Here is a 14623-nt window from a genome sequence, read left to right as displayed (position 1 = left end):
CATTTTCCATTCAGATACCAAAGTAAAAAAAAGAAAGAAAAAAAAAAAAGTTCAGGCATTAAAAATAACGTTATCCCTTCTAAAAAAAATAAACAAAATTTTCAAATATCTCTGCATAAAAAAATAATAGTTTAGATTCAACCAAACATTCTTTAAATTGTACATGTGAAATAGAGGGAATAATTATTCCCTCACCCATAACAATAACTCTAAAATTAGAATCAATTTTTTCAAATACTGCAAATTCAAAGCATAAAACTTGACTTCAAACCAAATTCAATTAGAAAATTCAAGGTCTTAGAAGTTATCGTTCAAATCTAAGAGCATTGCAGGGATCAACACCTGTGATACATAGAAACAGTAAAGCAAAAGAGTTTTTACACTTCGAAACATTTAGAAAACAGAAGGAGTTAGAAATATTTCAAGCCCATTTTCACAAATTTAATAAATGCAAAACGTGTTTCTATTGCCAAAAGATGTTTCCTTGATTTAAAAAAAAAAAAAAAAGATTTATTAGAATCTCAATTGAGAAGGATGAGAATTACAATGAGTACTTTTGGAAACCAATTAAAAAATATATATGTATGGATTTTAAAGGGAAAAAAAAAATACTATTCTTTGAAACGGTTCTTTCATGCTTTTAGCTTTTCATAATTTGATAAGGAGAGGGTGCTTTTTTAGAGCTTGTATTCTATAAAGAGAAGGAAAATAAAAAGATAAGTGCATAATACAAACTGACTATAAAAATTAGAGTGAAAGAATGTAAAAACAAAGGAGGGAGTAAGAGCAGTTAAAAATAATATTAAACATTTATTTACAAAATTGTCCTTAGTTAATTAGATCAATGAAACTTTGTTTTCTAATACTAATTGATAGTGATAGAAGAATTCTATAAAATCGACCCGAGTGTTACTTTAACGCTCGGTTAAAGGACTGATTTATTATATAATTAATGTCTGAGATTCTCGCTCGGTATTTATCGTTTTATCTCTTATTTAGAATAGTTGAAATATTATAAATGCTTGTTATTGCCCTAAGAGAGGACATTCTCATTAATCAAATTCTCTCTCTGTTCTTCAAATTCTTTCATCTTTTAGTTTGGTTTCCCATAAAAAAAGATGGCCAAAAAAATTAAAAGCAAAACCATTGAATTTCTCATGATGCAGCGGATCTTTTCAGACCTATATTGGCAGGTGGAAATGGTTGAAAAACAGCGAAACGACGTTAAAAAGCTTGAGTTATATGATCCAAGATTTCACCACTACAGGACACCGATTGGAAAGAGTTGCATCGTAATCGCTTGGAAGATATTTGCCAACTAGTGCAGGAAGTCCGAGAGAACTGAATTGAACTTTTACAAAATCCAGACTCAAACTGTTCGTAAATGATTTGATTTCTTTATAGCTCAAACCACTACCACACGTACTAACCAACATATGAACCCGTCTCTATGAATAATAATTATTTTTCTTTTAATGAATATACAGTTGTAATTATTAAAATAATCTTAATATATTTTATTTTTAATAGATTGTTAACATATATATTATTTTATTATGGCATCATTTTGTATATTCAATTAGTTTATAAAATAATTAATTCTAACCATTCACATAGTTTTGAATATATTTTATATAAATATATTTATACAATCCCACAATCTAAGTATATTAAATTAAAATAAATAAATAAATAAATTATAAATAAAAATTACTCCTTAATCGACTAGCATATGCTCTGCGTTAATCTAAGGATACATTTATTTTACTTTATTACGATTTTGAACACGTAATAAAGATGCAAGATGCAAGATGAAAAATCACAAAATAACAGTTTGTGATTTTTATATTATATAAGAGTTTTAGTCTAAACCACAAAATCACATACATGCATGCACCTTCTATCAAAAATAATGAACTAACCCTAATAGTAACTATCAAATAATAAAATTATTGATTGTTAATATATGAGCAATTAAATAACTCAAATTGTCTATCCATTACCAAAATTAGTACTGCTTGTTAGTATACGAGCAACTAAATATCTCATCAGCTTATGGAATTAACGAGTATATAATAATTTTTATATTAGAAAATTCAAAGAAATAAAGAAACATTCAAAAAAAAAAAAAAATTACATTCTGCTTCCTATATACTGTTCATTCGTCCATACAACTAGGTAAACTTGATTTTCACTTTAGAAGTTATTGAGCAAAATTTTGAAATTTTTGTTCTATGAAAAGACATATCAATATATAGCAGTAATGCAAGTATTTAGAACACTTAGAGATGGTCGACCCACCTTTAAATTTGCATGTACCAATTGCTATTAGTAAATGCTTTTTTGCTTGGTACTAGTTATTCTTTAGTACTTTTTGAAATCAGAGAAAAACTAACTTAGATTGGGTCCATAATCTTATAGATCAAACTAATGAAATTAATGATTTTTATTGAACTGAGCGTATTTCTGACCATATAATTGAAAAAGAAAAAGTTCGAATATTTTTTTAAAAAGAGAAAGCAAGATGAGTAATACTTGTCAAAACCATTATCATACATTTATTTTTTCTGTTCCCTTTTTTAATAGGTGAAGAAGAAAAACTTGTGCATACAATTCCAACGATGTCCATACTGTAATATCCTCAACTTTATAGTTCTTGCTATTCTAGCTTTTTCGATGAATTCGGTTATCCGAATGAAAGGAAAACCTAGAATAATGAGAAACACTATATATTGAGCATGTGAATATTAATTAAATGGTAATTAATGTGATTACAAATCAATTTGAAAGATTAAAGGAAATAAAAAATAAGGTAAAGAGGAATGACTTCTTAGTAAAGCACGATTTTACCCGGAAAGCTCGAAAAACGGTAATTTGAGTATGACTTTTCTTAAGTGAGGTTTAGAATATTAAATACACTTGGTTGATACATTTTAGGACTAAAGTAAAGTGATTAAAAAGATTAGAGTGCCAAATGATGAAGGGAAAACAAAAGGGAGGATTATATTGCAATTTTCATTTAAAGGACATGGAAGAAATTTTTAATAATGTTTGTTATATATTTTTATGAAGAGGTGGAGATAAACACGCCATTTTCCACCCATTTTTTCAGTCCAAGTCGATCAAGAAGAGAGGAGGAGAGTTTTGATTAAAAACCAAGCAAAAAGGAGGTGAAAATCAAGGAATTTTCAAGTAATTCTTAAGAAAAGGTTAGTTATCTTCACTTCCTCCTTCTTTGCTATGGATTACTTTTTGAATTCCATGAATTTTGAAGTGAGGTGCTTGCTTGTTCATTCTGATTTGGTGAAGATGAAGTGATTAGAATTGATTTTAAGGTGATTTAAGATGATTGAAACTAGTTATGCATAAATTCAAAGTCTAATTTGCATAATTCACCAAGATGGACAATTTTGAGTTTGTACTTGATATGCCATGACCTAGGGATTCTGATATATCTTATATTATGATGTTATGTAAGTAATAGAAGAGTTGAATTGCATGAATTGGTGCTGGAAGTGAGTTGAGAATGCTTAAGCAAACATATCATTGTTGGACTTGTTACAGTTGGGCTGCCTGAAATTCAGCTTCTGTAATTGACCTATTTGACTAAGCAAATGAACTTCAAAATTCATGAAATCTTATATGGCGATAGGCTGAGATGTTGGGTAGGTCATGTTAAAAGGGAAAGGCCATTGGATAAAAGGAAATGGAGTTATAATTAAATCAATGCAGGCTGCTCAGCATGAGAAAAACTGAAATTTAGATTCTATAATTATGTCATTTGAAAATGCAAATGAGCTTTAAAAATTATGAAATTTTACAGGGCAGTACCCTAAGATGTTGGGAACATGCTGTAAAAATTTCAGGGCAAATGAATATGAGGAAATTAAGATATAGCCAACGGAATGCAAGCTACTCAAATGCTGAAATTCTGCATCACATAAACATTTAATGAATTTAGCATGCCATTGATTTCTATTGTCTTAATTGTTATTATATTGTTTCTATGATGTGGTTAAGTGTTGGATATGAAGTGTTTCATGCTTAAACTAAAGTCATATGACACTTGGACAAGCATAGTGAAAATGAAAGAAAAAGCATGACACAACATTCTAATGCTTAATTTGCATTCCTATAGAAATGCATGTGTGTACATTGTGTAGTATGAAGTTAATGTGAGGGTTAATCTCATGCTATAGCTTCTAAGAGTAAGGGAGTTGAGGAGAGGGTGGTTGCTGGAGGAAAAAGGTTAGGGGAGCCTTCTAGCTCAGGTTAGTGTACTATGCCTTTCCTACTTTTTGGTGCTGGAAGTGAGTTGAGAATGCTTAAGCAAACATATCATTGTTGGACTTGTTACAGTTGGGCTGCCTGAAATTCAGCTTTTGTAATTGACCTATTTGACTAAGCAAATAAATTTCAAAATTCATGAAATTTTATATGGAGATAGGCTGAGATGTTGGGTAGGTCATGTTAAAAGGGAAAGGCCATTGGATAAAAGGAAATGGAGTTATAATTAAATCAATGCAGGCTGCTCAGCATGAGAAAAATTGAAATTCAAATTCTATAATTATGTCATTTGAAAATGCAAATGAGCTTTGAAATTATACAGGGCAGTACCCTAAGATGTTGGGAACATGCTGTAAAAATTTCAGGGCAAATGAATATGAGGAAATTAAGATATAGCCAACGGAATGCAAGCTACTCAAATGCTGAAATTCTGCATTACATAAACATTTAATGAATTTAGCAGGCCATTGACTTCTATTGTCTTAATTGTTATTATATTGTTTCTAGGATGTGGTTAAGTGTTGGATATGAAGTGTTTCATGCTTAAACTAAGGTCATATGACAGTTGGACAAGCATAGTGAAAATGAAAGAAAAAGCATGATACAACATTCTAATGCTTAATTTGCATTCCTATAGAAATGCATGTGTGTACATTGTGTAGTATGAAGTTAATGTGAGGATTAATCTCATGCTACAGCTTCTAAGAGTAAGGGAGTTGAGGAGAGGGTGGTTGCTAGAGGAAAAAGGCTAGGGGAGCCTTCTAGCTCAGGTTAGTGTACTATGCCTTTCCTACTTTTTGGTGCTGGAAGTGAGTTGAGAATGCTTAAGCAAACACATCATTGTTGAACTTGTTACAATTGGGCTGCTTGAAATTCAGCTTCTGTAATTGACCTATTTGACTAAGCAAATGAACTTCAAAATTCATGAAATTTTATATGGAGATAGGCTGAGATGTTGGGTAGGTCATGTTAAAAGGGAAAGGCTATTGGATAAAAGGAAATGGAGTTATAATTAAATCAATGCAGGCTGCTCAGCATGAGAAAAACTGAAATTTAGATTCTATAATTATGTCATTTGAAAATGCAAATGAGCTTTAAAAATTATGAAATTTTACAGGGCAGTACCCTAAGATGTTGGGAACATGCTGTAAAAATTTCAGGGCAAATGAATATGAGGAAATTAACATTTAGCCAACGGAATGCAAGCTACTCAAATGCTGAAATTCTGCATTACATAAACATTTAATGAATTTAGCATGCCATTGACTTCTATTGTCTTAATTGTTATTATATTGTTTCTAGGATGTGGTTAAGTGTTGGATATGAAGTGTTTCATGCTTAAACTAAGGTCATATGACAGTTGGACAAGCATAGTGAAAATGAAAGAAAAAGCATGACATAACATTCTAATGCTTAATTTGCATTCCTATAGAAATGCATGTGCGTACATTGTGTAGTATGAAGTTAATGTGAGGACTAATCTCATGCTACAGCTTCTAAGAGTAAGGGAGTTGAGGAGAGGGTGGTTGCTAGAGGAAAAAGGCTAGGGGGGCCTTCTAGCTCAGGTTAGTGTACTATGCCTTTCCTACTTTTATTTAAACAAAATGAGATTGATTTTGCAAAATATTTTCAATGGATTTACTTTATGAATCATAATTATAAAAAGTATTAATGATTTCATAAGTTTTTAAAGAACAAAGCCTATTTTGAAATCATACGACCTAATGACACATGCAAATAAATTTTATAATTCTTATACCTTGAAAGAGAAGGATGTTGGCCAATTGATAACTGTAGTATGAGGGTGGTCGTGATTGAATAATTTTAGTAGTGTTTGCGAAATGAAATGTTGCCCACAGTGATTTTAATATTATTACATGAATGAAATGGTTTAAAAGTCTTACAACTGATATAGACATGGTTATTACCCCGAATATCACTTCATTTGTTGAAGTTGATATTACGATCGATTGAACATGGATATCATCACTAGATGATATATGATTGATATGAAATTCTCCCTCTATGTTGAGGTTGTAGATTGCTCCCTCTTCTGTTGAAATCATATCATAGATTGAGGTTGTAGATAACAGGTCTAGATGTGCACATTAAACACTGATAGCCCTCGGAATTGACTCTATAAAAGCTGTAAAGACTACTTATGATTTAAATGGTATTGTTTTTTTTTTTTTCTTATTTCCTTTAACATGGTGGGTTTATGAATTATGATTCATTATTTTCCTATAAAGAGTTTGATTTGATAAATTTGTGTTTGTTTTATAATAGTACACCACTAAGCAAAATGCTTAGCGATAGTTGTTTTTGTGCTATCGCAGGAAAAGGCAAGGAAAAAGAACTAGGAGAGGATCATTTTTATTTGATGTAGATAGTATGCTACTGATGTAGCTATTGTATATTAGACTTCTTTTGGAATATGTATGATGTATTAAACATTAACAGAACATCTATATATATTTGAGCAGATACATGTAAATTATGAGTGTATGAATTTTTCTATTATGTATCTAATGTTTGAAAAGGACTCTAGTATGTGATTAAATCATCCATGGGCTTATGATTTATGGAACCATTTTATGTTTTTGATAATATGTTTAAGAAATCATATTGAGCTTAATAAACGTTATGTTTCATATGTCGAGTAAATTACGGAAGAAGACATTTATTTATAACAGGTGAAAGAGCCAAAAGGGGTTTTACATTTAATTACTAACTTTACTTTTCTACCAGATATAAATGAATGAATCAACAGTATTAAGTCCCTTGTAGTATACTTAGTAAGCCTTTATAAGACTTAAGTGCTTATTAAGTATATTACGGGCGACATGCCATGTCTTACAGTAAGGTGAGATGTGACACATACAAACCTCTTTTCTTATATGTTTCATTATATATATATATATATATATATATATATATATATATATACACACACACACATGTCTCATCTCTTCCTCTCTTTCACACTCTTTCTAATGGAGTTCTGTAACACGGAGTTGAAACTACTTTGCATATCATAAGGACAACCCTTTTTGAACCTGATATTGAATGTTTTATTATTGTCTCTTTTGTTGTCTTCAGTGGAGAGTTGAAGCCATGCTATGGTGAAATATTGGAATTCAATTTGCTTGGGTCTACTCTCCATGAGTCTGTTATACCTTTTGGGAATATTTGCTGAATTAATTGTCTCTCTATTTGGTTGATAAGTTGTGGAAGATATGGCCACAGCTTTTGACTACTATTGATTTCTTGTTTCAGGCTGCATGATGTGAGACGGGTTTAGGTCTTTTTATTAATTATATATTTTCTATTAAATTTTATATTTTATATTAAATATATTATTAATATTAAACTAATTATATTATTATTATTATTATTATTATTAAAATATTATTTATTTTTCACATTACCAGTACCAATGAAAATACTTTTCTTTTATTAATTCAAAATCACAGTATAAAATAATTTGTCATTTACATTATAAGATTAACTTAACAGCCTCTGAAATTGGCCATAATGACAAAGAAAGTTTATTTGACCACTCGGGCAACATGTTTACTTGCACCCTCAAAATCTCCAAAAGTCCATGCTGGGTTACTAATTTAACATCTCAAACAGGATGCCAGAAATGTAGTTCATACCAAAAAGGAAGAAGGCAAGGCAATTCGAGCCCATGAACTCATTTCTTGAAACAGAGAGGTTGTTGGCATCTAATATGCATAATGATTGTTAGCCAGCAGAGCAAGGAAAAAGCAACTGAAAATTTACAAAAATTATATCAATATCTTTGGCATTCAATATCAAAATCTGGCAAAATCTGGAAAACAACCAAGAAATTCAATATATCAAACAGTTTTTGTCAAACACATAAGAGGAATATTACACTACTTTCAAGTTTTTAATAAACAACAACACATATACTTCTTTGAAGCATTTTAACAAACATATAGTTGGTGGCAAAAATATGGTCTGGAAATACAGCACAAATTAGATAAGCGGAGGATATTTTTAGCATAGAAATTGTTCAATTATTCAACTAAATTTTGGGACTTATCTGGATTGGAGATGCTACAACGAGAGACAGAACCTGTTTCCATCTCATATACCCACCAACCATCACCATAACTATTACTAAAATAAATACAATTTCCCTTGAATCCTACTTTATTTCCAAAGGTAAACATACAACAATTAGCACCTACGAACAACGTCTTATTCTCAATGTTATCCTTCTTGATCCAAGCCAATTTATCAGTATTAAGCTCGTAAACCTCCACAAAATCCACAGTTTTGATAGAATTTTTAGAAATAAGAAAAATAAGCAAAAGCTTCCCTTCTGATTCAACCAAGCATTCTTTAAAATGCATACACGAAACAGAGGGAGCAGCTCTTTTCTTCCCAACAGCAGTAATTCTAAGATCACAATCAATTTCTTCAATAACTGCAAGAGTTCCCTGCAAACTCAAAGCATAAAATTTTTCTTTAAACCAAATCCCATTGCTAAATTTTAAAAGATGACCTTTATGATCATTCGGATCCACAATATTGCTATCTTTTTTAATCCAATCTCCACCTTCCCATATTCTACAATAAGCAAAAGCTGGATTAGAAATACCTGTTAATACAATCAAAGTACTTTTATTCTTTTTATTATCTATCATCGGCATAGAAGATAAAGCAGTGCATAGAAATGGAATTCTATTATCCCATAAAGGAAGATGCCACCATCCATTATCAATTGGATCCCATAATTTATAATCTGAATCTCCTTTAGAGATTAATAAACCATAAGAACATCCAAGAAAATGGTAGCCTTCTATTACGGGGCTATACTGTGGACTCCGATACGAATAGGATCCACTTCTAAACGATATATTGAAGGTGTGAGGTTGGTTTTGGCTATTTTCATTATCAGTAGAGACTTCAAGCCATGGTAGGGTTGCATTTGATGATTTACTGCACTTGTTTGGTTCTGTTCTCCATGACTTTGTTGCTCCCTTGGAATAAATTTCTAGCATTAATGAGGGTTTTCTTGCTAGTTGATAGAGAAGTTGTTGGGGTAGATCTGGCCATAGATTTGGGTTGTGGTTGGGTGAGGTGAGTTGTTTGTTGCTCTTCTTCTTTTCTTTTGACATTGTTGCGGGCAAAAATGTGTGCTAGAAAGAGGGGTTTGAGGTTGATGACATTTGAGAAGGTCTTAAATAGACATTTACATGCGTAACCTCCAAGGGAATTGAACAACAAAAATGTGTGGACAATAACAGAAATACTTAGTCAGTAAGTAACTCAATTGTGATAGTTGTGTCTGCACTCATCATTCACACAACTCCCTTGTCGTTTCTCATCTATGAACACGCGTTTTGTTTTGTTTTGTTTTTTTTTTTTAATTTATGAAGCTGTTCGGTTTGATATTTTTCATATTTAGTTTTATTTCTGTTTTGAAAAATCAAAATTTTGTATTTCCGATTTCTATTAAATCCAGGAAATAAGCTCAAATTTCATAGAAATAATTAGAAACTAAACCATATTGAATCAAACAAATTCAGTTAGATATGATTTTATATATTATTCAATTATTCAATTTTTAGTTTATTTTCAGTTACATCTAGAAAGTTTTAATATATTCCATTTGCATCTGTTGAGATTTTTCATTTAAATTAAACCGATTGAATGTTCATGATTTTTAATCTTATCTCCTGTAAATAATAATTAACACGCTGGTTTAAAATAATTTACAAAAAAATATTTTTCACAAGTTTTTATTGTTTAAGGTGTTAAGGAAAATAAGTCAAAGAAAAATATTTTCCTGTTTAAGGAAAAATTAAGTCATTTTCAAATAAAAATTAAGTTATTTTCAAGGGAAATAAATTTTCATTTTTAAGAGCGTAAAATATTTTTGACAAACATATTATAAACTTATAAATCTATATTTTTTAATTTATTAATTATTGGTAATCAGTACCACCACTCACCATTTACCACCAATGAAATAACCCTGAAAAAAAAATCATAAGATTTTCCATTTAAAAATTAATTTTTAATTGCAACCAATGAAATTATACAACAAAATTTAAAATAAAATATTGTATTATTATTAAATCAGACCCATAAATCAGTTGAAAATCTTCAAACCGGATGAAAAATCTGTAAATCAGATGAAAACTAAACCTCTGAGTTCGACCAAATCGATTCAAATCGAACCAGATTACCTATAAACCCTAGAATCTTCCTTCCATTCTTTTTCTTTTTTTTTTTATTTATTTTCTTTCTTTCAGCGACGCTCAACCTCTCTCTCTCTCTCTCCGATCGTCACAGCCAGCCGTCGCATCACCGCTCTCCCTCCCTGTCTCTATTTCCAGTAAACGCAACAAGCAGCAGCTTTCGATTGCTATTCCTCGCGATCTCAACCACCAACCGCCACTCAAGTCGCGGCCTCTGCATCCTTGCTCTCTCTCCGGCGGACCTCAAGCCCTTGCTCGCCGGCGACTTGGCCTCGATCCTCCTCGTGCCTTGTTTGAGTCTTGTTTAGCGCAGCAAAGGAAATAGTTGGGCTGTGTGAGTTGCGAACGAGACAGCTGCGTATCGGTCCTCTTGTCGCTGCTCTTTTCGATTTTCCGGTGACTTTGGCGTGGTCAGGCAACTCCAAGGGCTCTGAGCCTTCTTTCTCTTTGTTCCGGCGAACACAGCCGCCACTCTTGTCGGCTCCGGCCAAGCCACCCTAACAGTACTACATTTTTGGGTATTTCCCCAATATGGTTTAAAAATATAAATTATAATTAAAGGGTTTTAATAAATTTGAATAAATTGTTTGTGAGTATTAATTTGATTAGAAAGCTTTAATAAATTAAGGTAAATTTTACTGTTAAATAAATTTAATTGAAGAATTTTGATAGTAATATTGATGGGAATTACACTATAGGTTTATGGTAGCCCGGACTATATATATATATATATATATATATATATATTGTACATTAAACTATAAAAGAATGTAACCTCATAATTTAGTTTGGATGGAAAGTTAAGGATAGAACATAATTTAAGTGATCTCTTATAAGGAATTGCTTGAGACATGATATGAAAATATGAAATAGAGTAGGATCTATTATTTTAATAGGCAATATTTATTGTGGAGCTAAAGTTATTTTATCGAATATATGTAAATATTGTCAATATTATAGTATGTCATTGTCTTTGGATAAATCTGGGTTAATAATCATATGTCAAAATGAAGGAATAGTTTTATAAATCCTGAATTAGTTAGTATACATTTGAGTGATAAACTGAAAGAGGAAATAAATTAAATACTTAACAAGTTATTTTTTGAAAATAATTTAAGGAAAAAAAGAAATTTATTAATGGAGAGAGGTAGCAATTATTTTGAGATTAAGGTTATATCATATGAATTAAGGTGATGGTAAAATAGGATATTAGGATGATATATCAGGATATACCGAAATCAAATTGAAGATCTATTTTTAATTAATGAGCTAAGAGTTGAATATAAATTGCTATTTGTAGTGTTTGGATACTTGAATTGATTGATTACTTTATAAATGAGCTGTATTTGCAATAATCAGTAAGTATATTAAATAGTTAATATTCGAACAAGTGGAAAGTGCTATTACAGGGAAAATGTTGTTAGAAGAATTCATAAGATTTAGATTAGTTATAGCATGTAAATATTTAGCAAATATATGTTAAATTAATTATTTAAATTCTTATTTAAGGAAAGTCATTTATTTAATGCAGTATTTTCTTTATATTTGTGTTTTATCTAGATCGTCCGTGTTCATCTACCGCTCCTGCTAATCAAAATTCAAGCTAAAGTTTGCTCTATTTGTTATCACTATGAGTATAATAAATGATGCATACTATCATTTACATACATGCATCACCCATTTCATATTTTATGAATATATATACAAATGATATCCAGCTTTTACTCATTTAATACCATATTATTAAGATATATTTAGTTACATTACTAATCCACCTTAAAATTATAATAACATATGCTCGTGCGTATGTATGATCTGCTATGTGATTTATTATATTGTATGAGTTGATTTGATTACTTGTGATGTGATAATGTTGTGCCTTATTTCTGGATGTAATTGGGATGAAATGGATCACCATGAGATTGTGAAAATGGTCCGAGACAGAGTATTGCTAAATACTTCTTTTAAGCATGGAAATCTTAGCAATACATGAAGAAAGACGAGAATGCATTTAATCGAGATAAGTGTTTCAACATGTTCAAAGTACGTGGAGTCTACTTGTACAGAAATGAATTTTCTACAATATTATAAGAAGATAATACTTCATATACACATTTCTCTTAAAGAAAAAAATATGCTAGAGGAGACAAGAAATGAGATTTTCTTCACTCATGGTCTCCAAAAAGAATGGTAATATTAAAATTCAACCACTCAAACAACAATATTGTTGATTTGCTCATCAAAATACTTTTCACTATAAGTTTTTTATTACAAGCTTTTTATCACATGTTTTGAAGAATTGATAAACAAAATTGGAGTGTATAAACTCAAAGATCTCAAGATTTCTCTTCATGAATGAAGTAAGCACGCATTATACTCTTTTTCCTTTTAATCAAGGTTTTTTCCCACTGTATTTTTTTGAGAAAGATTTTTAATGAGACGGTATTTCATCGCCTATTTAATAAAAGAATAATGTACTCGTTTTCTTTCACTAAGATTTTTTTTTTTCACAGAATTTTTTCTTAGTAAGATTTTAACGAGACATGTTCTTTTAAGAATGGACATCTAAGGGTGTTATGAAATTAGTGGATGTCTCGTGTAGGCTAGAAGTCTATATTCGTTATTAGTCTACAAGTCTATTTAATGTAGTAGTTTATTATCCTAATTATGTACCATTCATGTGCATATATATATATGTGTGGCTTCTCATCAATAAAGATTATTCTCATATTTTACTCTCTATTCCTTCTCTCTACTCTCCATAGTTTTATGTTATTTTATAACATAAATCATAATTTTTTTGCATGTATAGGAATTTCAAATTTTATTTGAATGTTATTGATTGATTAACAATATTATTAATGATAATTTAGTTTCTTCCTAATTGAAAAACTTTTAATTTTATTGGTTGATTAAAATTATATAATACTAATTTTTAATTAGATTGGTTAATACTATTCAATTAAACATATTAAACTAGGAAATATAAAAATAGAAAATCAAAAATTTTTTTTATCCTAACCCTAAAATAAAAACTAGTTATCAAATAAAGTTAAACATCTAGTTAAGAAACACGAAGCATATGTCAAAAATATTTTAACTCAATTGACATGAAATTATATAAATTTATTTTATACTAATTTAACTTAACAAAATTTTAAAATAGTTCACATAAAACTATTAATAAAATAATAAAATGATTCAATAATAAATAATAAATTGATATATGATTAACTTAGCTATGTTAGCTAACTCTTATAATATACAAATCTAAAAAAATAATAAAAATAATTCAATTAAAAGAATTAAAAAATTGATACTTATTATTTAAATTTATTATTGTACTTCCAATAGTTAAACATAAGACATATGAGTAATATTTTAATTATGAATACTTAATGAATAATAATATAACTCAATTAGAAATCTTATTAAAATATACTTATAGAAAAAAAAACCATAACAATTTTATTTTTCTTTGGCTACAGGTATTTTATGTCAAAGACTTCTTTTTCTTATCATTTTACTTTTTTAATCTTAAAGATATTATTTTGCTTGAGTTATGATTATTTTTACTTTAAATATCATTTCAATCATAAACTTTTATTTTTCATTCTATTTTGATTTTTTTTATAATATTCATTCATTTTGTCTACATACATATTATAATATTTACAGTAAAATAAAAACACCTAATTACTATATTTATTTTGTATTCAATAATTAAAAAAATATTAGACTATGTTAAAACTCGTTATACTTAACCATTTTTTTAAACACCTAATCAATCAAGACTTTAAGTCATTTCACATATATGATAAATTAATATTTAATTTAATACTCAGAAAACTGCTTTCAAGTATTGAAAGTAACAAAATTGTAAAACTTATTAAAACACTTTTATTTGAAACATCTAAAAATAACCTTTCATAAAATTTACGTATATTATAAATCAAAAGTAATTTCTGATAACTATATAATATATCTTATAAAATTAGTCATATAAGTACGAAAATCCAAATAAATAGCTTTGCACTTTGATATCTTTATGTTTATTCTTAATGCCTTGTAATCATATTAGACTATTTATAAAAAAA

The 14623-nt window shown here is 29.3% G+C and overlaps 1 protein-coding gene across 1 annotated transcript; it reads right to left on the bottom strand.

Moving 5' to 3' along the window:
• Positions 1–8310: 8310 nt before the first annotated feature.
• Positions 8311–9500, bottom strand: LOC119369801 (uncharacterized). Its single transcript, XM_089724617.1, has one exon. It carries the CDS (start codon positions 9438–9440, stop codon positions 8334–8336), a length of 1107 nt encoding a protein of 368 aa, XP_089580743.1. The 5' UTR covers positions 9441–9500; the 3' UTR covers positions 8311–8333.
• Between the last annotated feature and the right edge of the window lie 5123 nt (positions 9501–14623).

The sequence above is a fragment of the Jatropha curcas genome, chromosome 8, assembly GCF_041381405.1.
Source record: "Jatropha curcas cultivar XTBG-Jc1 chromosome 8, XTBG_Jcur_1.0, whole genome shotgun sequence".
NCBI lineage: Eukaryota > Viridiplantae > Streptophyta > Magnoliopsida > Malpighiales > Euphorbiaceae > Jatropha > Jatropha curcas.
Note: the sequence above shows the minus strand (reverse complement) of the source record. Positions and strands in the feature narration are given on the sequence as shown.

Excerpts from the sequence above, each read along its gene's own strand:
- LOC119369801 (XM_089724617.1), bottom strand. The coding sequence starts at position 9,440 with ATGTCAAAAGAAAAGAAGAAGAGCAACAAACAACTCACCTCACCCAAC.